This window comes from Hippichthys cyanospilos, chromosome 16 (genome assembly GCF_059441005.1).
Source record: "Hippichthys cyanospilos isolate Australia breed blue-spotted pipefish chromosome 16, RoL_Hcya_1.0, whole genome shotgun sequence".
Taxonomy (NCBI): domain Eukaryota; kingdom Metazoa; phylum Chordata; class Actinopteri; order Syngnathiformes; family Syngnathidae; genus Hippichthys; species Hippichthys cyanospilos.
Window position 1 is genome coordinate 13149388 of NC_142384.1, and position 24851 is coordinate 13174238.

Consider the following 24851-nt stretch of genomic DNA (forward strand, 5'->3'; position numbering starts at 1 on the left):
TCCAAACTCCTCATGAATGTCAGGAACACTTGAACAAAAGCATAATTATAGTATACGGCTAGTAAAATAACAAATGAGGACATATGAGACACAAATTTAATTGATCTGAAGTGATGCTGCCGAGGGGAATTTCTGCATGTGACCTCATTTCCTGCTCCAGTTGAAATCTGACATCCCGGTGAGAGAAACAGCACCACATTCTTCACATAGCATCAGTCAACTGTCAACAACTTTATCATTTAAAATGGCATGCATTGTGTGTGCGCTTGTGTGTGTGCATGTGTCAGTCTGACTGTACGTGTGTGATCCTAAACATCCTTTCGCTGACTCAAAGAGTTGCAGTAAATGTATAGTGAAAAAACACAAGTTCCTGTTAAGTCACTCACTGCTAGCAATGTTAGAGAATGTTGACATTTTCATTACCTGCAAAAAATTGTGTTTGATGATTATTTATGCACCAAATCTACCAAATGATAGCAGACTTTTTCTTTTTTGCCCTTTTTCCGCCTTTTTATAATCAACAGGAGGAAAAAAAGGGTTTACAAAATTTTGCTGTTTCTCCCATTGGAATCTCAAACTGTTTTGATCTCAGATCCCAAATTGTGCATTGTTGTCATCTACTGGTGGTTGCGTAACAGTCAAGTCGTTTCCACATTAGACAAAGAAATGTAATTGACGAGCATACTTGTCGGTGGCAGTCAATGAGTTAAAAACTCTGACAAGTTACATTTGCATGTCCTCATTTTTCAGGACAGTTTTCTTTTCAAAACAAGAGCAAATCACTTAGAAAGTGAAGCAACTTATTGCTAGTATGGTGCCTCTATTTAGTTGTTTTATACATGTGTATTGTAACTGGTGACAATTTTCCTGCAGATGAGCAAAAGACAAAGTGAACTAAAAATGTTCATTTCTTCGTCATGATTACTTTTTTTTGACTGCCAATTTATCTTAAGGAGCTAGATATAATCTGCAAAACATATTACTTGGCTAAAATATATATATCTCACCGAGGATAAACCACTGCTAAATTGATTAAGAATAGACTACAGCTGTTTTATCTTAAAAATGTTCAGAGGCAGTACATTGAGATTCAGCGTTTCTATATGTCTTGTTATCTGTAAGCAGTGCATCTTCTCAGCATTGCCCCACCCCCTTTTATCAAAACCAATACGATGGTACCATTACTTTGGTCCCGTGTCGTCACCAGCTGCATCTTTGTAATCTTTTTTATGCACCTACCCGACTTTATGTTGTGACTGTATCACTCCAACGACAACAACAGTCATTTCAACCTTCAGGTGAAAAGAGAACCATTTGCTCACTTTATTCAAATGACTCACATTTGTCATCAAATAGCTGCGTGATTCTCTCTAGCTAGTTTCCGCCACAGAAAACATTTTTACAATGCTCAATTTTACTTGGAATATATGAGGTTATTGTAAATAACATTTTATATACAAATAAACACAATGTTTGTTGATTGTTATGTTTACAGGACAGAGTGAACTGAGGTGGTTTACGATTCACAATTGTTTTCGTCGAAACAAACTGAAAAATTCACAGTCATGACAGTCCACGTATTTTTCTTTCTGAAATGCCTGAAGACGCCACCCAAACATCCCTTTCCTCCCAAGCGCCCGTGTGCAGGAGCGGCTAGCGTTAGCCAACTGCGGACCAGTTTACTCCTGTGACCAGCAAGGGTTCACTGCATTTGGAAAGCACAGTGGAGTCTTTTTAGTGTTCTATTCACAAGTTACTGTCATACAGAGCAATGTGTTCTTTTAATAGTTCGGGAAATATTGTACATGGTGTCTTTGTTTGTTTGTTTGTTTTTACCAGCGCTCTTTACAAACATTGTTATAGTGATGTGTTTTTGCACTACGCCATGGTGGTTATGGTTAGGATCCGAATTTTCTTGTTGTCCATTAGTTTTTGTACAAATATGGCAGTGAGTTGACACAGTAAAAGGTTATTTACCCCCCACCCACCCACAAGCACTCTGACACATGCATTTGAATTGTCATTTGTGCACAGCAAATATTGTATACTTAGCAGCTCACATCTTTGTCCAGAGAAGTGCGCTTTTCAGAGCACTTGTTACAAAACGTTCAAAACATAATGACGCTCGTGTCTCTCAACTTGACAACAAATTGATGAGTGGGCGGTCTGATTCCTCTGCAACTTCCTCTAAAAAGCCTTACATCATCCTTTTGTTTGAATTCCATCGCTCCTAATTTTTGCAAGGCCTGTATTTGATTGTGAGCTTTCCACCACGAAAGATGCGACTGATGTAATATTTTTATACAGCTGAAGAATGTGGGCCGGATTATATATTGTGTCAGCCATAGCTGATTAGGCTGAGGCCAGGAAGTGGTAAACAGGAAGTTTGTCAATGATTGCATCACTTATCAATCAGCATGCCATCTGCTCCAAAGATGACGGGTAGCCAAGGAGCTGCGGAGCGGTGGAAGTGACGTGGACACGGAAGCCCACTTATGTGCATGGGCTCACTGGCAGAGGTAAACAGGCTGGACATACTCCGGGGGAAAGTAGCCCACGTGTCCATGGCAACGGCCCCTCCAGCGCAGTGAGTCGGAGCAGTCAATGAGCTCGATGACGTCACCCCGCAGGAAGCGTAGTTGTGAGGGGTGGTGAGGGTTGAAGTCAAAGAGAGCGTGGGCGTGGTGAGGACGCTGCCAAAGAGCATGAGAAAGATGGAGCAGGAAGTAGCAGACGGATGGAGAAAGAAGCAAAGATTGGCATCAAACACCACATTAATATGGATTTTGCATTTTTGTAAATGTAAGTTATATGCGATAACATGTATTTTAGGTCAATCACAGAAGAAAATGTGGTTTTGCGAATCATCAATTCAAATAACTCAACAGCAGATTCTGTTCTAACCAAGACAGCAGCAGCAAAAAAAAAAAAAAAGTGCAATATTCAGAGATAACTAATGACTCTCTGGACCGACTGATGTATTCTAGTTGAGCATCAGTCCGTTTGAAGACTGTAAGATGTTTAGACAAGCAGCTCATAGTGAACTCACTCTTGACGAGATTGAAATAAAAATGGGACGTTCACCTGGATTCAAATGGATTTTATGACCGGCTGTGATTTTGACTCATTTAAAACGAAATGATTGCAATCTGGATACATTATTGAAAAAGTATTGAAACATGGAGTGATTGATTCTGAACGATGTGGAATGATATTGATAGAAATAAAATGATGGAATCTATAAATTTTGTTTTTAATTTGTCATTGAGAATGTATGTAGGATTTTTTTTTCGTGCTGCGCATAACGTTTGTCTTAAAAAATCATTTCCGATGTGAATTGAATAAGGTGAACAATGGGAATTACAAATGGGAATGACTTATATCTATTTTGTTGAACATGTCATTGAAAATGATGATTTTTTTTTGTGGGAAGCTTGTTTGCAAAAAAATGAAGAATTTTTGGTAAATCTGAACATTTGGCACGTTTTGTCAAGTTGAAAATCATTGCAAAGAATATAAATTAAATAAGCAGAGTGATTTGTATTGTAAATGGGAACGATGCAAATGTGTGTTGTAGAATCTGCCATTGGAATGAGTGAGGAACAACATCTGCAGAAAACTTGTCATCATTGGGAAAGAATGGGGATTTTTTTGAGTGAAAAATATTACTTTTGAGAATTTTAAATAAAGAATTGCAACCGTTGCGTGAATTTCTGGAGATCTTCGAAATTTCAATGATGTAAATCAGATGAATCATACAGAAAGAGATGCATGTCTAAAAAGTGTGAGCAATTAAAAATAGGAATAACACAAGTAAAGAGGCCTTCTGTTTTCAGATGGAAAGTAATACATGCTCCAGTTAGGAAACCTGCACAAACCTGCGCATTTTTATAATTGTACACAAAGAATTGTCCGGTGAGTGTACGGTGAGCGACTTTCGATTTTCTATTTCTAGGGACATTTGGCGCTTATTCTTCGTCCCGTGTTGAATAATAAATGACAAGACTTGTGAGGCAAGGAAGTTGGAAGGGTAAAGCGAGAGAGAAATAATGCTTCATATTTTCATAGTGACTGCATACAATTTCGCTGTTCACTACATTTTATTTAAAAAAAAAAAGAGATTTCACCAAGAAAATACCAATAGCTTGCTCCTACGCTTACTAAAAAACACATTAAAATCAGGTACAAACGCTTTGTTTTTCCTTTGACAGCACATAGCTTTTATCAGTGGAGAGCCCAGACCAAATGCCAAAACAGAGAAGGCACAGCTAGCCAAACGTTGAGTGCAGAGGAATGTGTGCAATGAAGAGATAAGATCACACACCTATACACTAAAAATAAAACCGCCTTCAGTATAATGTGCCCCATTACTTTTTGTCCCCCTGTGATTGTTGTTTAAATGTAAAAAAACAAGTCAACTTTACTTTTCTCCTGGGCATCAGCCTCTTCAGATCTCCGCTGGCTTGCAAAGAACAACCGGTTACTGGAAAAAAGCGACTATTTTAAGTAGCGCATTTTAAACCTCTATGACCTCTTTGCTGTCAGTTGCACTCCTGCTGAGGAAAGTAGATGTGAACTAAGAGCCAGCTTCAAGCCTGGAAAAAATACTAATGCTTTGCAACCAATGCAGCGGTGTGGTGCACTTTGAAAGATGGCTTAATACAGGGCTGTCCAACTCATTTTTATCGTGGGCCACATTGTAGTGAGAATTTCTGTCAGGGGGCCGTTGTGACTGTGAAGTCAAACAAATATGAAGTATGGTCGTCACACATTTACAAATGCTAGAAACTGTTCAAAAGATGTATTGGTAACAAAAAAAAATGTGTAAAAGTTGACGACAAACAGTATTTTAACCAGAAACATTAGATCATAATTAGCATTTCCTCCCACACTCCAAAACCATGCAAGGCAGGTGAATTGGAGATACTAAATTGTCCTTAGGTGTGATTGGGTGTCTGAATGTTTTTTTTTTGCCTCTGTGTGATGCGATTGGCTAGCAACCAGTTCCGGGTGTCTCCCGCCCACTGCCCAAAGTCAGCTTGCACCAGCAAGCCTGTGACTCTTGTGAGGATAAGGATTGTGGGGATAAATTGAAACACATAAAATATTTTGAAACGTTTATTTTTCATTAAAGTCGCAGTCAAGAAATTTAAATATTTAAATCTCTTTGACTTGTAAAATGCACCAAAATTCACATGAGGCTTCGTAAAACTGCTTCAGTAAAAGTTTGCTTTTGTGTGCAATGTGTAAAAAAACCAAACAGTGCTTTTCCTATGCACGCTAGGGAAGAATATAGTTGTTGTTATCAGCTAATTTATTACTGCATACCGTATTGACAGTTGAACAAAATGCTCCTAAATCTCAATAGACAATTCTGCGATACACAAAAAAAAAACAATCAATACTGCATGGGCCCCAAACACAGTTTTTCCAAATTACGTTCAAGAGAAATGGAAGTTTTGTACTCCCAGACTTTCTGTTAGAAGTGTACACTTCGAGGCTTGAGGATATTAGCGATACGGAGGCGGAAGGGTGGGTGTTGTGTTGGGAGAGAGAAGTGAGAAGCAAAATAACATTTGCCATCCTGCCATGATGAGATAAGAAGTGATCTTTTGCCATGTAATGAGCTGATGTGGAATTAGTTTGGAAAGAGGAAGACGTAACAGGCATTGTGAGAATCGCTTTTGAGACAGTCAAACTGACCAATCTGGTCCAAACAAGCCGAATTATACATGTAACATATAAATTGGTGCAATATATCCAGGTTAGCGATATAGCAGTGTTAGCTTGTTATCTGCAGCACTTAGTTGCTCCGTGCATACGTGCTGTTGGTTTTTATGTTTTTATTTCCTACTACGTATGAAGGTATATTCAAGAAAGGATAAATATTTCCAAATTAATCACATAAAATGATCATGTGATGATCTATTCCAACAGCCTTTCCGGTGAGACCTGACAAACATGTTCCTTTTTTTGGCACAGTCGATCAAGTTTGGCCATTAACTTGTTTTCATTAAAGCTTTATTGGAGGGGTGTAGTTCCTATAAAATAAAAACAAGTCGGTCCCTTATTACAACAAGTAAAAGAAGAGACATGAAAACGTCAATAAGCCGCAAAGACTTGATGGGGAGAGGCAGATTTTCTCATTTAGGAAAACGTGGCAACTTTTAGCATCGACTTACTCATATCCTAGATACTTGCTAGAAATGCCAAAAAGTAGTGCAAAAAGCGGCGTTTCGTGATGTTTCTTTTATGATCTGATACACCGTTTCCTACGCTGTACCACCATTTGTTTAACTGATGGCTGATCAACTGATACATTTTTAAGTAATACAGAGCGCAATTTTTTTTTTTTCCTTTTTCATCTCTGTTGTTGTATACATTGTTCAGGCAGGTGCGTCTTTGCTAAAGAAAGTTTACAAATGAAACCCACCTCCTTCTACTAGACAAAATAGGATAGTTTATGCTGTATATAGATTACAATAAAAATGAAAACGACGTAAACAAAACACTTTGAAAGTTAAAACTAATACTAACTTTATAAATGTAACTAAGTTTCTACTCCAGATATGTATGAACAATATATATACTGTATTCTCTTTAACTAACCTTAATTACAAGTTGTGCAACTCTTCATGGAGTGAAATGAGCTGGAATTAATTAATGTTTAATGATCTGTTGAGTGCATCGCAGCTCAGATTAAAGCCTGACGTGTGACTATGTAGAAAGGTCTGCGTGCCAAGCATGTAATGAATGTTGCTTTGTTATCCTCCCCCCCAAAAAGGTGCTAGTAGTTGTTAACGTGTCTGTTCATCAAGAAAGTAAAGGCATGTCAAGTGCAAAGATGTAGGAGACGACCTTTTGTTCAATGAATATTTCATATGTAAATATTGGCACGAAACTAGAGATGCTCGGAAACTCAGTTGAGCGGGATTTGTTGCGTGATATGAAGATTTTATTAGAAGTAGATAAATATTTATTCTGAAGCGCTCCGGGTGGTTTATGTGACACTGTTGCAGGCTTTTAAGCTCTTGTTTTGTGTAGAATTTGTTGTTGTCATTGCGGGGCAGAGTGGGTGGGCTAAATGCATGTTGTACAAATGATCACATTAATAAATTGTTTATAAATTTAATTTATGTAATTTAATATAAATATAAAATTATACATTGTTAAATTGTCTCATTTATACTTTCTGAGAATTCACTTTCATTTTCTGTTTTAATCAGTTTATATTTGAATCATAGATTTTATTATGAGCTCATTCAATCTCGAAAACATATTTTTACAGTTTATAAGAGTCTAGACATTCCCAGAGTCCCAGGTATTAATATATATTTTGTATTTTTTTTGACTAAAAATGGAAGCTATTAGATGAATTAAGTACTAAGTATGTTAATTAATATGTAAGTCTAAATTAATTTGAACATTTTCTTTAGAATTGCAATTATATATTCACTAAATCAAAATCATATCAAATCACTTTAGTAGGTCATAAATGCCGATGTCACTTTCTAACGTAACTCCTAAAGTAAGTGATTACTTTAGTACTTGCGTACATAAAATAATCAATTACTTTAGTACTTGCGTAGCTAAGGTAAACCATTATCACTTTAAAAAATTGATTACCTAAGGTGATTGATTATTTTTGTAGTAAGTATTAGCCAACTATTTACCTAAAATAAACATTATTTTCACTACCTAACTACCTGAAGTAATTGAATTTTTTACTAAATTAAGTTAGTGCTAAGAGTAATCAATTACTTTACTTTTATCTTCTAATGATACTTTAGTGTTTATTTTCTTAATTATTTAATTTACCAGCAATTTTTAGATCTCTTTGGGTACTCTTTGGGGAAAAAAAAGTAAAAAGTCTTTGGGATTGAATTAATATGTTAAATATTATTATTGTGTCCTTTTAAGGTATAAACAAGGGTTCTTCCAGGTCTGAGGTGTCTGTTGCATGAGACTACCTTATTTGTATGACTGACACATGATTGAAACTTTGCTACCACAGCAACCTGTCAATCCAGATGCTTGAGTGTATGAGTACGCAAAAAACTCCACCCTGCCGACCACGACGTAAAGGTGTAAACAATAGACGTCATCAAAGCTTTTGTCCTTTGAATCTACTTTCCATATACGTCAAGAGATTTTCATGAAAAAAATACTCACCAAAACACTATGTTTCAACTGCCTCATGAAGAGAGGATTATTAAACCCCAATCATGCGCTGCTTCAAAACAATTACATCAATTTCCAGATGATGGCATGCCCTCTATTTTTCCTAATTGAAACGATGAGCTAATCATGAACATCCACGCTTATTAACACTAACATTAATAGCATGTAAGATCAAATATCTTTTCTAGACTGCCACACCTATGAACATTTAACATGTTACATACCTAAATAATGACTTCATAATACCATCAAGAGTGCAAATGGGAACTTCATATTTGAGGCATACATTTATTTATTTCCCTGTCTCAAATTGTTCTAAAATTAGTCTTGGAATCATGTTGGAAATTTGAAGACGCATTTGCTCGGAAGACAGATGGTAGACAGAGGAATCACACATGGGACAGATGTGTTTTTTTCATGGCATGATTAACATTGAATGGGACATCAATAAATTGAGACATACAAATGGAGGACACAGTGGATTTATTTTACTTGACATATTCTCCCTACCACATTTCTTTGTAGAAGAAGAAAAGGTTATCAAAATATTATAAACAGCTCTCATTTTTATGTACGATTAATGAAAAACATTTTAAAATTCATATCTTTATTAATATCTCTGTAATGATTTTAAAATGTTGTGGCCAGTGGATTCTACCAAATTGAACAAAATATTTTCAAAGAGAGACAAAAAACTCTATAGAGATTTTCGTTGAATATCGCTGATGGTGTGGTAATGGAAATGTTATGGTAAACATGAAATGGGCTTTTTTTTTGTTTTTTGTTTTTTTTTTAGAAAATACATATAAAATAAACAATGTTGAAAATAGAGGTCACATGCTCACTCTTGCAAAGTGTTCCGGGTCTCGCAGAAAGACGGTTCTCTCCTTAGCGATGCTGTTGCTATGGTAGAACTCCACAAGTTCGTTCAGGGAGGAGAAGAGCTCATCCCACACGTAGTACTGACTGCAACGATCCTGCAGCACCTTGAAGTGTTGGACATGGTCCCCGTAACTGTCAAACACACAAAAATATCCTAAAACAACAACTATGAGTTAGGTACTTTCTGGTCAACTTTCATTTCACTCCTCTAGTCCTTTTTTCCGCACACATCAGACCTGGCAAAAAATATGCTGCATATTTTTGAGTATAGTTTTTTTTTTAGAGATAGAAAAAAAAAGCTCTGTTGGACCGCCTACAAATATTTAACAAAGCAACCAAATTACTTTATTTTACCTTATGCCTTAAATGAAGTTTCATGAAGCACCAGTGTTCTTGTTTTATTCCTCTAGATGGTGCTCATGGCTTAAAAATAAACACCAGTGCCGTGGAAACATTTTCGGTTCCCCTGCTTCTTTGGACCAAGACTGCATTCTAGAGGAGTCAAAAAATATCACAAGTGCTTCATGAAGCTTTGTCAGTCACTAGGTTTGAATTTGAGGGTTTAAATAAGTGATAGAAACCTGAGAAATTGTAAATAGCTGTGGAGAAAGGAGCTTTACTGCTTTAAAACATATGCTAAATGATTAAATAAATGTAAAACCAAATGAAAAATAGTGTAAATGGAAATACATATAAAATATAATGAGAAGACACATGAAATAACTTTTATAATGAATGAAAAACTTACAATAAACAAAAACATACTGTAGTAATATAAAAGAAATATAAATATAAAGAAATATAAAGAACAAACAACCATAAATATTATAATAAATGATAAAAATATACTGTGGAAAAACACAAAATACCAATGTAAAAAAATTGAAAAATATTATTAAAAAAGCCCCTTTAATAACAAAACATACTGTAATTGAAATAACTATATAATAAATGAAAAAAATAAAATGTATAATGAAAATAATCAGCCATCGCGGATTTCACTTACTGCAGGTATTTTCTGGAATGTAATCCCTGTTTAAAAAAAAAAAAAAAAAGAATGAAAATAGGTCATTGTCTAACTGCCTATAAAATGACTCATGTTCTGTCTGGAAATAAACAATCAAAAGCAGGGACCAACAAGTCAGCCAACATTTTGATGTCATTGAGTCATTAAAGGCTGTTCCTAATGGGCTGCTGATTTGCGTGAATCGTAAATTTTATCATCTGAAACGTCACTCAAGAGACATTTACTGCTCACATTTGTTCAATGCTGCCAAATGCTCATCACTAAAGATGTACACTGACCCTTGGCAATTGTGGGCCTCAATATTGGGATCAATTTGTCATTGATAACGTGCCTACACAATTATATTATATTCTCAGATAATATCAATGTATGCGGCAATAAAACAGCCATTTTTCTCTCGTCATCACCTCCTACCTGGTCCCTGTGGCGGTTGCTAAGTAACTTAGCAGTTTATCTTTAGAAATCGGAACATCTCACCATGATCATTATCGTTATATAACCGCCTGTAACATACAGCGGAAGTCAGCTCCACACCCCCTTATTCCTCAGATCATCACAGTGTAGGAGGCTGCGATATTTGCATTTAATGATGGCTAAAATCCGATTTTGGAAAATCACTAATACCTTTCCAGAGGTGTGTGCTTTGAGAGAGAGCGAGAGAACTTTTTTTTTTTTGCGAGTTTCATAACCCAAGTGTGAGCTAGCATCGACGTGTGAAGTTTGACCTCGCCGATCTGTCACGGGTCTGATGGGACAAGTGATGGTCAGTTTGTTTCGAGCTGAATTCCTTCTCTGCTCAGACGTGAAACTTCATGAACCAGCACAAGTGACTCCTCGGAGGCTGGATGACATTCACTCGGCCCCGTTAGACTTCCTAACCCTATATAACACTCTGCATCGATTACTTCTTTCCATCTCCATTTTACTGAGGGTGTAATTTGCTAATTTCACGATTTTCCAGCATTTGGCATCTCCTCATCTGCTAAATGTATCACAATTCTATGTTATCACCCTTAACGTGTCTCCTCCAACCTTTCCGACATGAATCCATTGTTCCGCCAACCCACATAAGCAACTTTCACCGTGGTTAGATATGCAACTCATCTTCACCAGCCCAGTATGACGTCTGGTGCCCTCTGCTGCACCCTACTGGTTAATATGGGTAACGGGAACATTATTGCAATAACCGAAAACATAGCAAACCGAAATGGAAAAATACTGCAAAAATGCAATCATAATTTTAAAACTCATTCACTGCCAACGTTGCCTTTTATGATGCGTATTTGGCATCTATAACCACCAATGCATTCAGTAAAAAATATACATTTCAACTATCACTGGCATTAAGAGCCAGGCTTTCCAATCATCCTGCAGCCGTCATCATTACAATCAGCCCAGAGGTCAGTAACACACTCCAGCAGATAAACTCTTAGCATTACAGCATGAACACACACACGCACGCACGCACGCACGCACATACACAAAAATACGGACACTCTCCCTCGCTCTCATTTGTGCTCTTTATCCAGTGTAATTAAGGCCCACAGCGATTGAGCGATTATGTTCTTTTTCTCCCTACAAAGAAAACAGGAGGAGGGATTGAGACAGAGTGTGAGAAGCAAAACTGGCGATGGGAAAGCCACCTACTGTAGATGTGGAGATAGAAAGCGGTGAGACACATTGACAGCCAAGTTATTTTTACAACTTTTACAGTACGTCAGCACAATCGGAGATGCGTGAAGGTCGCCCTCATCGTCTTTCCCTTCACTTCCTCCCTCAATCTGCTCTCAGTTCCTCTCTGGTGTTGTCAGCCCTGTTCTCTAATCTCACCTTCTGTTTCCTAATCGGTAACGGTGTGCAGCGGTGCATGCCCGACCGACTATGTTCTTGTGATGAAAGTGAAAGAATGACCGCCGCGCCCATCGCCAGTGCTCATTTTTGGAACTATCCCACAAGAACAGGATGATGATGTCACGGAAGACAATTCAGCTGTGCTCGCACATAGCGTTACATCATGTGTTTTTTTTCCCCCGAGTTTATGCATGAGTTTGTATGTGAATTTGAGTATGTGTTTGTGTATGGATTACTTTTTATTTTTCTAACTAACCTAGCATTAATAAAATGAAGTTAAAAGATTAGGTGGTAGAGTATAGTTAGTCGAAGCTATTAAAGGGAAAAACAAGACCATTTTTATGATTTGTCATTCTGACATATGTGGAATTTACTTTATTTGTATGATTAAAAAAACATTAACTTATTCACTATCAGCCCAGTTAAAATGGATTTTTGACTTGTATAGTTGACAGTGGAGTAAAAACAAAATTGTAATGTCTAAAGTTAAATTTGAATTTTTTTTTGTCTTGCTGGAAATCTATGCTTGTCTTAGCTGAGATTTAGAAAATAACGTTATTGTTTCATATTCAATATTGTAACTTTGGCAGTTCGTTTTCGTATAACTGTTGTTGAATCATCACTGTTTAAAATGAAGGCTACTCAATGGTGGACTGGGAGGAACCAAAGGAGTCCAGATCCGAGTCGTTTGTCATGTTCAGCCTGCCATTTGCTGTTTTATTTCCCTGCTTGTTCTTTGTCTGATCATTAATCTTTCTGTCTTGTTTTCTCAATTGGCTTTTGATCATTGAGCTGTGCTATTAAATGTTGGCACTGAGCTGTGGACAGCCTAACAATCAGGGAGGAATCCATTTTAAATCTAAAGGGCACCATTCAAAATATTTTCTGACACATACACTTTGCAAAATATGTTTTTATGGCAAAGAGAATGTTTACGATTTCATGTAAATATAAATTTTGCTTGCCCCTCTTCATTCCCTGAGTTTGTTTACAGATGTTAACAGGTTTTTACAGTATATTGCAGTATTCGTAACATAATACCGCTGTTTTTATTTGTTATTTTACTTCATATTAGTCATATGTATATATTACCTTTTTCTCACCAGTTTAGTTTGTGTTAACTTACTGTTTTCCCTGTGGTTGTTATTTTATGACCAATTTAATAAGAACTTGCTAGCCAAATTCATGCATTCTGGCAAACCATATTTAGTTTTTTCTTTTTCTTTTTATTCCCCAAAGTTTTTTTCTATCTATTTCCATTAAAAAGCTAGTATTTGACCTTACTTCACGTAAATGGCGCTCCTTGGTATGGTTTCCGTTGACATTCTTTCACGTCAACTGCGAAGTTTAAAGTACTCAATAAATAAAGTTGTGTGGAGTTGAGTTGAGAAGGCTTGAGTGTATTGCTGGTGTCAGTTAAAATCCTTGTATCTCCAAAAGGACTTTTTTTTCCATCTCCTTTTGGAGACATCAACAAAATACAAAAAGACATATTTGAAGTGCATCTCATAAAAGGTAGAGACCATCTCCCAAAGTGAAGGTCGGTTTTGAAAAAAAAACTATTGAAATTTACTCAAAATCTCTACTTGTAAAATTACTCAGAATTTGGAAAGTTCCTAAGTTGTTTAAGATAAATATCACTGTCATTTTTTTACACTTCAGTTTGTGTACATACCCACCACCTGCAAAGCCAACTATAGAAATAAACATATTGACAAATTACCGTAACGCTGAGTCTAAAAATTTTTTTTGATACGGCACTAGTAATGGATCTTTGACAGCGCTTCTGAAGCACTAATATGGGTCACCTGTGCAAATATAGAGTACTGTAATTTAATTGCAGGGTTATTAAGACTCAAGCCAGTAATTAAGACTGCAGTGCAGGCCGCGTGGGTTTCGGTATGAACAGTTATTTGTCTCTGAGTTTAACTTATGAATGACCAGTGACCAGTCCAGGGTGTTTCCACATTTTGACCCAAAATAAGCTGGGATATGCTTCAGCTCCCCGTGACCCTCTACAGGATACACGCCATTAGGAAAATGGTTGGATGGATAGCCCTTAAGACTGAATTATTGTGAAATAACCCCCTAGCAATTGACATTCATGGTACACTAAATTACTCGCGTGGTACTTGAAGCCCAGCCAAGATTATGAAGCTGTAACATAAGCATAGCCTTAAGTGTCCATTCCCTCTAACAACCCTGATAAGACACTAATGATGAGTGATGACAAAGATTCTCAAAGCCAAACAGCCTGCAGGAGCATGACTCAGTGAAATCTGAGGTCATTTTAATGAGGCACCATTCAAAGGGCCATCCCTCCCTACTAAAGGTAATAGAATAGACACGTCATTTTATTCAGCATTCAGGTGTTAAGCATATACACCTAATGAACTTAGAAAGTATGGCCAATAAGTGTTCTTCCAGTTATGCTTACGGGATACAATTTGAGGTCAGAAAAAAAGACTATCACATAAGATAAAGTATTTGAATATATGAACTTGTTTAAATCTAAATACATCGTTTTATGCTTTTTTTGAGTGACATTTAGCTAAAGAATTGTCTAAAAATACTGATATAAAAAATACTAAAGTAGGCACTTTAGGTAATTAAGTGTTAAAGTGATCATTAATTATAGATACTTTAATAGCAAAAGTAATTTATTACTTTAGCTCTATAGTACCCAAAGTAATGGTTTGCTTTACCAGTTTTTTGTTTAAAATCATTGTATTTATAGCTAAAGTGATTACTTTTGTACTTAAGTACCTAAAGTAACCAATTAATTTAATACTTAATTCATTAATTACCTACTTTTTAACTCAGGAGCCATTCTTAGACCCTCCACTTTTAGACGCCATCCATCAGTCATCCATTTTCTTGAGGCGCTTATCCTTGCAAGGGTCGCAGGCTTGCTGGTGCCTATCCCAGCTGAATTTGGACAGTAGGCCAGGGACACGCTGGATTGGTTGCCAGCCAATTGCAGGGCACACTGGGATGAATAACAATTCATGCACCCAATCACGCATTTTAGACTCTTAAAAAGATAAAAAGATGTCTTTGAGGTTGAACATATTAATATAAAGAATCAACATGGAAGATTTGGTGTACAACTGAGAGGACTTCTGTAAAAAATTGGCATGAATGAATAAAACAGCTGCTAAATTGGATAACATCGTATTTCAGATCTTCTCTCACTGAATCGCAATCCATTTAAACTCTCAGAGACTGTGTGAGAGGGGAAAATATTACAAAAAACTTTTGCTTGAGCTCAAACAAAAGTAGCATCGCAAGGACACACCAGAACAACATAATTGTGCTGCATCCATTTAGCTTAACTTCAGCCCCCACCCCCCCAACTGCACCGGCAAAAAGAAGCCTTTCAGGAAACTTTCAACATTGATCAACACTGGGTCTAAAATGACTTGGATATACCAAATAGATTTTCCATCTTCCTTCATAGGAGCGTAGGTTGGCCATCACTTTGCCCCACTTTCTAAAAATAAACATCTAAATAACCGAATGGGACAGTTTCCCTGCCATGGTCTGACACTAGTCATCAGACACATTTTTTTTTATATATATATAATCACTTCTCAGACATGAGCATCACAAGAATCTCAAAGCCCATTTGAAATACATTAAAGCCTTATGCTTCGCGAAAACTGACCCTAGACATGATGACATGCTTTAGATGAAAAAAAAGGCCATCAAAATAATGGCTTATGCTCCATCATCACTTTTTTAATGTTCTTGTCCTCGTAAGAAAATAAATCTGCTCTTTAAACAGCTGTTAAAGCTACACTAAAATGAGTTAGGAGTGAAGTGCTCACAGTTACTGTCACCAAAACGTCTTCCCTGACAAGGAAGCTGTCAGCACACACACACCTGACCCAATTTCGGGGCCTACTGCACCATCCAGTAAACGATAGTCATGCAGATGGCTACAAAGTGCCAAAAATGTCTCTTTCTGCTTGAATACAGGCAAAAAGAGACATTTTTTTTAATCCAACTTTAATCTGCAGTTCTATTCAGGGCAGTGGAGAATCAGCCACGTCCCGAGCCTCCTCACTTTAGCACCTCCTCTGAGCCCAGGGCCAAGATCACAAGCATCCATGACTGTCAGCGCCTGACTGGCCTAACAATCGGTGCCATCAGCTGCTCAAGATGCTCGCTTGTGCCAGGCGCGATTAGCTCACATCGGGCCAGAGGCTTCCTGCTTTTTACCCTCCACCTAACACCCCTATCTATCTTCACACTCTCACCCTACTTAATCTATCATGCAACTGAAAATTCACACACATGCACGCTCTCAATAATATTCAAGAGAGATAACTGCTGCATGATGTGCTCATACGTTGTTGAGGTATAGGTTCAACCCTGAGGAAAGGTATTGTTGTCATTGGTCACACAGAAAGTATAATCATCTAATGTAAGGCTTAAAGCTGGATTTTGTGTATCAACTGCTATGCAGTTGCTATGGTCGTGCGTTTGTCACTTTTATCATAATGCATCTTTATCATAATGTCATTGTACGATGTGGCAAAAGTCGCCAGCGTTATTGCTAGCTGCTAACGGTGTGGTGCATTCAAATTGACATTTCAAAGACAGAGAAAAAAAATGTCCGTCTATGCATGAAATGTTAAATCCTGCAATTTTTTTTTACACAATTTGGGCTTTACATCAATCTGTAGAAACTCAAACAATAACTACAAATGGGTTTAGATTAAAATAAATCTAAAAACTTGCTTTCTATTTCACTGTTGCTCTGTAATAAATACCCTTTGAAAAACACTAAGAGGTATTTTTTATTTATTTATGTTTTTTAAAGTGAAATTTTAGACTTACCTGACCGACATGGAAAATTCCCCAGGAGCACTCTCGCTCTCTCGGACCAAAAAAGCTCCGCATTCTCTATGTCTCAGTCGACTTTCCGCCACACCACGAGATATACGACCTGCAAACCACCTGACGGTTTGGAAAGAAAACAGAAAACAAAGAAATCGCAATGAATATATTAGTGCTTTTATTACCATGAGTTGTCTAAAATATTTTGCACGAGTATTTAAATGACCCTGAAATGATGTCTCTTCCCATTTTTGTCATCATCGCAAGAGAATGGCATTTAAAAAGAATTCTCACAATGGCCCAGATCACATCTGTCAGACGCATAAGAAGATTGGAGCTGGGGAAATAATATGATCTTTTTGAAGTTATTTTCAAACATCGTTGCTAAAATTGCACACAACAAATCCGCGGAAGCCGTATTTCATATCGTCAGTCGTCAGGCGTAACATTAATATCTCTATCGAGACATTTGCTGGCAAGCGTTTGCTTCTCCCTTAGGTTTCATCTAAGAAGCTCCAATTATTGTTCTTTAACAAGACGGAGCCTGCTGTAATGTTGTCACTTTAGCATCTGTCGCCGAAAAGCTAGGATCCCATCTGGTGTGAGACAAAGTGATGAAAATGCAGTGTGCGTCACAAATCACGCACATACGCACACTTGCAACTGTAAAGTGTGAGATTACATAAGTGAGCGTATGAGTAGGACGGGTTTGTCTTACGCCGGGATGCAGCTGTCCAAACCAGAGCAAAAGATGCCTGGAGCTGTGACACACTCACGCGCACGTGCACAAACGTGCACGCACACACGCATGCACGCTAATGAGTTAAGTTTGACCATCGCTGGGTATGTGGAAGCTGTTTAGTTTCTTTACTGATGCATTGTGTGTTTGTGTAGGTATACTGTATACATTATGTGTGTGCGAACTTGGTTTTTGCTACACAGTGGGGACCACATTTTGACTTTTGCTGGAGACATCTTGCGCTTTTGGCAACCATTTCAGTAAACCCCACCAAATTCAAACCTTTTTTTTGAGGATCAAGACTTGCTTTTGGAGTATAGGTTTGAATTGGATTTACGTTAAGGTTTGGGAAGGGTTCCATTTTGGCAATCTGGTGTGATGGTTATAAATGTTAAGGGTTAGGGCCTAGGAAATGCCCTATGTCTATGGGATGTCTTCACTATAATAGGAAAACCCTTTTGCGTGTATGCAAGTGTGTGTGTGGGTGTGTGTGTGTGTGTGTGTGTGTGTGTGTGTGTGAGCGCGTGCTGCATGGACTCACGCGTGTGGCCGCAGGTTGATGTAGTTTTTTGGCACAAAGCCTTTTCTGTTGTGGAGCTCAGCTGTGTACCAGTTGGGATCATCCTCCATGTTGGTGATCTAGAAACATGTCACACAAAGAGATTAAATATTTGCCCAGTTTGATGCCCGCTCACGCTATTATTTGGGCTAAAGTTCACTGTCAATCATTGTGTTTTTATGACCCCCTCGCTCTGTCTTCCCAGAAAAGAAAATGCCATCAACATTCATAATGGCATCCATTTTATACAAGACTTGTCCTCACAAAGCTTGTGAGTGAACTGGAGCCTCCAGTGTGTCACATATGTCAATTTACTATGGTTAAAAAGTACACGCTAAAAGCATTCTAATTTCAGTCATGTTGTCGTTTTTACGTTGGTCGTGATACATCTTCAGTTTTAATGATGAAGATTGCTGACTTGGAAGGAAATATTTACGTCAATGTGGATAGCAGCAACTAATTCTGTACAGTATGCATCGGATGAACATGAGGCAGCCATTAGTGATGGTGGAGTTAAATCCTGTAAAATTAGGTATCTGAGACTGAATGCCTTTGGAATTCAATGAGTTAATAAGTGAAAGTGAAACGGTTCGTCAAAACTCAAAGTTGACCCCGATCGGGGAAAGTCCAAAAGCAAATTTTTTCGGAAAAGACCATCGGAATTGTGTTTCTCGCTTTAGCAAGTCAATTTCAAGCACCAGCTATTTGAATAGAACTGTAATTACGCATTTAGACACGTTTGACTTTCTACAGATTGACGCGACGCCCTCAGCCAACTCTGGTGTTCTATCAAGCATTTGCTCTCATGTCTTTGATATGTGAAGCTTTTTAAAAGGAAAAAAAAGTGAGATGTAAAAATAGCATCTTCCACTCTTGTTTTCTCACCTCACACGCAAAGCCTACCCCGCATACTTTAAATAACCTTTTTTTTCTATATGTTCAATTTACTTCTAAAACGGAGCAATTGGATGATTTACTATGTTTATTTGAGCACATAAGATATTGCTGGAATAAATAAACCTTTTAGAAGGGTTTTGATCTAGGGACCTACCTCACAATCAAAAGCAGATTGCAATGCCAATTTTCACTTTTATGTTTTACCGCTCGGGAGGAAAATAGATTTTTATTTCGGGGGCTTTGTGTCAGACTTGGCTGTGGAATCATCCGTTTTCCCTCCTTAATAAGGCTATTTTAAAATTGTGAATCGACTGTCCGTCATACCTTACTAATGCTTGGCCACTGCACAGCAGGAGGTGGCCAAACTCCAACACAAAACAAATCCGCTCTTCTGGGACTGAAAAATAATATTTTGGACTATATAAAAGAACAAAGAGTAACCCATTCACAACACAGGAAAAAAAAAAAACACAGAGAATATTGAGTTGCATTTGACCGAAGAGTGAACCTGACCTGATTTGACTGCTGTCGGCAATACAGTTTTGCAAAAGTTTACTGTGCCACCTTTCCGCTAAAACATGAGTCATCAAAAGTCAATTTTTTTTTTCGATTCAACAGAGTTCCAAGAGAGTAAATAAGACGCCTCTGAAACCATTTGGGACATTAAATGCTCTTTCTTGTTTGCATGCTCACAAGACTCTTCACCAAATCTCTAAATTAGTTTGGTTCACAATGGATGTATAAGGCTACACACCCTTGTTCAAATGCCAGATTTTTGTGACAAAAACATTTTCAGACAAATAAATTAATGTGATCTATAGCCTGTACAAAACATGTCTTTGTGGGAGGTGTGACTCTTGAATAAGAGAGATGTTTTTGCACAGTTTATATCTGGGTGTGTGAATTAACTGTTCCGTCAATGTAAGTCTTACTCACAAACACGTTTTTGAAAGAAGCATGCTAACAACAGTGGTTCACAAACGTGAGACTTTAACATGGTTTCTGCTGGTATCAATAAATCCAATTTGTTGCTTGCTATTGCCAAAATTGGAACCGAGCTTGCTTTTCAAATTAAGAGCAAATTAACTGGAACATGAAGCAACATATTGCTAAATTATCTTTTTTTTTTTTCCATCTAAAAATGCTGTGCGCTTGGGAGTACCTGACAGAAAACATATTTCACCTATCATTAAAAAAGTGTTGAGAATCACTAGCTCACAAAACATTTCCTTGGTGGATAATATTATATTTGATGCGTGGGACTACTCTCGGTTAGTACAACCCTATGATTCTCAAACCTTTTTTTGAGTGATGTATCCCCTAATACATTGATAGATCATGTAATATTATCTGTTTTATGTATTGCCCGTCTGCCAGAAAATTGCATCACTGATGACAAAGCCCATCCATATAAAACACCATCAAATAAAAACATACAATGTTTTGCAAAAAATGCACTATAACAATTTAGTAATTATGTGTTATTCCACATTAATATTCTATTCTATCAATATTCCAATTAATTTGCTGTAAGTTTGAAAAGAAAAAAATACTGTGCTTGTCACGCCATTAAAAAACCCTGCTAAAATAAATCTCATGAATTCTGAGGGGTACTCGAACCTCGATTTGAGAACTGCTAGTATAATCATCCATACATGGGACACGCTTTCCAATCCACTGGACTTCTGAAGTGTGATTTGTTTTCATATGATGACCCACCCACTCCGAAACTGAATTCACATCCGGTTATCGATGATCAGACACGTCAGCCAGCTCATGCACTGGAGATTTAATGTCCACCGAAGCCCTAGCTATTGCACCTCAGACCAAAAATACATCACAAAAACAAAGTAAATTATGAACGAAAGAATTTACTCATCATTAGGTTTGCTGTATCCTTCTCATTTATAAAAAGTTGATGGAAAATGCATAAAAAGTATTTGCGGTATCGGTAACTATTCAAGAGCTGAGTGATATCAAGCATCCATAATAACAAGACTTTAAGCTTTTTGTTGTACATCTCATTGCACTGCATTCAGCAATGCAATGCTTTCTCTTAATATTTTTTTTGCACAGTTTTTCAATCTATCAAGTGCCAAAGTTAACATTGAATCTTGATGTACTGAGCTCTACCCACTGTCGTGAGGTTTTAAAACCCAAAGACTTGATCTCTTCTTGACAGTACTGCATGACTGAACCCTTAACAGCTGTCATGTTACAAATCTACGCAGAAGTGGTCCTGCTGTACAAGAAATGCATTTACTTCAAAAAAGTAAGATACAATCAAAAACACAATGTTATCCCCAGTCAACAACATCATAAGTTTATGGAGTTACTTTATTTCTAAACTTGTGTTATCCAAGCATTTTTCAGCTTGTACATCCACATTTACCAAAATAATTGTCTTTTTTTTTTTTTTTTTGGCCTTACCTTTAATAACTCTCCTTTGTTGAAACTGAGTTCATCGCCCTCTGTGGCACGAAACGTATAGAGTGCCACTGCTTCCATACTGAAAACTCCCAGAGCACACACATACACGCTCACACACACAACTACGCAGTCAAATACTTCCACAAGTGCCCGAGAATGATGGGGAGTTTTTAAAAAAAAAGAACTTAAAGAGAACAATCAGAAAGAGCGGGAGATGATGCCTTATCTATCTGCGGAGGAGAGGATGAGAGAGCGTGAGCTTAGAGAGAGAAGAAAGCCAACTGGCTGCTGCTCAGCAACACACTGCCATGAGTAACATTCTGAGAGAGCGAGAGAGAAAAAGAGAGAGACTGCACACAGGATAAGAGAGTGGGTGGCACTTCCTGTATATGAACATTTGTTTTTATCAGGTTGGTGGTTTTCTGCCTACGCTTAGCCGGATCTCCAACCCTGCGCATGTGCATGTTTTTTTTTTAAGCAAAATCTTAAGTTTGTTGATAATATGTAGTCCTTGCACCCAAGTTTGAAAAGGCCAGCGTCGTAGTTGTTTATGATCGCATTGTGGTGAACTCGGAGTTTGTGCAATGAGCAGTATGAGATCAGTCATGAGTAAGGAAGTACATAAGACTTTTTTTATGCTTATGAGCAGAAATGCATTCATTCTCTTTGTGTCATTTTGTTCTTGGGACTGTCAGTATGTCATTATTCAAAACTACCTGGGGATGTTTATTAATTGATAACGCCACTAATGTCATCTTGCTGTCAGGCGTTCTCAGTGGGCACCTCCAAACAGAATAATGGGCCACGCTGGATGAGACAAATGTTTTGCATGCAAGAGAACTACAGCATCACCAGAGCTAAACAGGTGTGACATCTGACAATTCTGTTTTATCAATTTATGTATTTTGAATAGACAATTTTCTAAAACGGTCATTCTCAACCCTATTTTAATGAGCTAACTTTTCTAAAATACATTTTTAGCAAATAATTTTTGGATGGAATGAAGACTGTAACAAAGTGCTGCACCCGCCCAAATAAAACTTTAAAAAAAGCGCACTAAATTTTGCAAGGAGTCAATTTTGCATTCGAATACTGCATGTTCCAATGAATTTGCTCTTAATTTGAAAAGAAAATGTATAGTTCCTTTCAGAAAGTGCCTTCATGTACCCTACAGAGAACTTGTACCCCTATTTGAGAACTGCTGCTCTATAATATAGCTTATACAGATGTTTTTTTTTTTTTTTTTTTTTTTCCCAGAATGAAACTGCATTGTGTCTAGGTCAACCAAGCAGGTTGAGGTAGCTATCCACCCCACACCAAGGGTAGGTGCTCGGGGCCTCTTAAATCTATAGGAAAAAGTGCCTTGGATATATTTAGCTGTGATATATGCTACGTACTACATAAAATAGAATGAATCGTGTTGAATTTTTCATAACGGCAGAGAGCCTGCAATGTGTCTGCCACACTGTCACTGAGTGAGATGTACTGTTCGTATGCATGTGTGAATCCAGCGGCAGAAACAAGTTGAGTGAACTGATGGTTGATCGCAGCTTGCGTCATTTTCAGAGCTAAATTCACTCTTGCATGAAGACCCCTGGAGTTGTTGAGAAAGTGCTCTTTAAATATTTGAAGGGACATTCTCAAGATCAGACAGAGATGCACGAATTCTCACAAGCATTAAATTGTCATTTGTCCAGTATCATTAGACAAATCCCAAATCAGTGTTGCATCGTGGAGCAAAGCAAAATGCAAACAAAGTGGATCCAACCCTCTAAATAAAATTATACCAACATATTCTGTTTGGGCTGCAAATTTTGTCATTTTTGCCGCTATTTTCCATTTGCGTGGACTGTAATTGTATCACGATTCTCGAGTATGATTTCCTAATGAAATGATGATGAGACCATGCTATATATATTATGAAAATTCAAGTACGGGTAAAAAGTTATTTGTCCATAATATTTGATTAAAGGGTCTTTCATCATCAGTGAGACTTGGTGTTGTTTTAAATTAAGCATGTCACAAGACAGAATTGACTGCTGTCTTGAATTTGCTTATTAATCACTTGAAAATGCCACACTCAACCCAATGAATGACTAAGCGAGACGTGAGTCCAGCAGTTTAATTATTAATGAGAGAACAGTTCACTGGTGTTGTAGGACATTTCTTGACTTTGGTGCAGGCACCGTGGGTTCAATTCTTTTGAAAATGATGGATGGGCAAAGAACAGTGCATAGCAGTGAAAGGGTGAAGAAAGTACAAAATAGGACACAAAATTTGAGGTCCAAATCACAAACACATCATCACATCATTCATCTGGTAAGTGAAATTTAGCAAGCCACCTTTATCTTAGTGATCGTGTTCTTTTTCTTCTCGAGTGTAGCTCAAAGGAGGTGATGCCGTGAAAATGTGAAATGTTTGTTGTAAATAAATACCCCTCTAATTTGTGGGCCACATCAAACACCAAACCAGATGCCGTTTATTCTTCTTCAAAACCCAGAACATGTCTGACCTCTGTTGGCCGAAACTGGAGGCACGCAATTATAAAGATACAGCAGACGATAGCCACGATTTTTTTTCAGTAAAAATTTCCCTTAACATCATCAGTGATAATCGTGTGTAAACAATCCAGCTGTGTAAACACGTGATATTATGTGCGAGATAGAGTGCGTTTTTATGCCCATTTGAACTGAATTCAAAATGTGGTTTCCTATTAAGCGTTAAACTCACCCCTTAGATTAAAAAAAAAAAAAAAAACAGTGCAGAAGTTATTTTTTTTCTCCTCACAGTGACTGTTCTGCAGGATATCCAGGTACAATGTACACTCGTAAAAATAAGTATTATTGAATCAGCCATACTTATACCAATCTAAATATGGAACGAATCAGACAAAAAACAACATAACATGTAAAAAAACAACAACAAAAAAACTGCCTAAACTGTATGAAATGAATGTGTTTCCCCCTTTCTTTTGCTTTAAACTCTTCAATCTTCAAGCAGGAGGTTTCTATTCATAGCTCAGTCCACTTTTACGCTCATGTCTATTCATAGAACCTAATTTAAATATTACTCACATTTTTTGTGAGTCCCAAACATGTGATAAATGAATGCTGTTCTGATGCTGAGACATGATCAGACATGGAAAAAGACGGAGGGATGGAATGCTGCTCTGCAATTGTTTCCCAGGCTCATGCCGTCGCACCTGTAACACATAGTTAGCCTTGGAAATTCCTGACATTGGCATAATGTGTGTTTTATTTAATAGTTTCAGATGCTGTTTGTTTGCACCTGATATGTTAGAAAGTTACTTGTTTTTCCAACCAATGCCACTCAACAGGTTAAACAAAGCAGACCAGGAAGTATGCCTTTGCGAGTCACGTTTTCTGCTTAAGTAATAATACAGATATTAAAATTGAAAAAAAAAAGAGCTAAGCAAGTAC

General features: G+C 37.4%; 1 protein-coding gene across 1 annotated transcript; it reads right to left on the reverse strand.

The window, feature by feature from the left end:
* Positions 1-1293: 1293 nt before the first annotated feature.
* Positions 1294-21744, reverse strand: grapa (GRB2 related adaptor protein a). Its single transcript, XM_088436392.1, has 5 exons — positions 21412-21744; positions 18067-18164; positions 16787-16906; positions 9027-9195; positions 1294-2693 (listed from the first exon to the last, which is right to left on the reverse strand). Exons 1-5 carry the CDS (start codon positions 21487-21489, stop codon positions 2508-2510), a joined length of 651 nt encoding a protein of 216 aa, XP_088292518.1. The 5' UTR covers positions 21490-21744; the 3' UTR covers positions 1294-2507.
* Between the last annotated feature and the right edge of the window lie 3107 nt (positions 21745-24851).

Excerpts from the sequence above, each read along its gene's own strand:
- grapa (XM_088436392.1), bottom strand. The coding sequence starts at position 21,489 with ATGGAAGCAGTGGCACTCTATACGTTTCGTGCCACAGAGGGCGATGAA. Across the intron at positions 18,165-21,411 it reads ACAAAGGAGAGTTATTAAAG|ATCACCAACATGGAGGATGA; the intron begins GTAAGGCCAAAA and ends ACATGTTTCTAG. Across the intron at positions 16,907-18,066 it reads ATCAACCTGCGGCCACACGC|GTGGTTTGCAGGTCGTATAT; the intron begins GTGAGTCCATGC and ends CCAAACCGTCAG.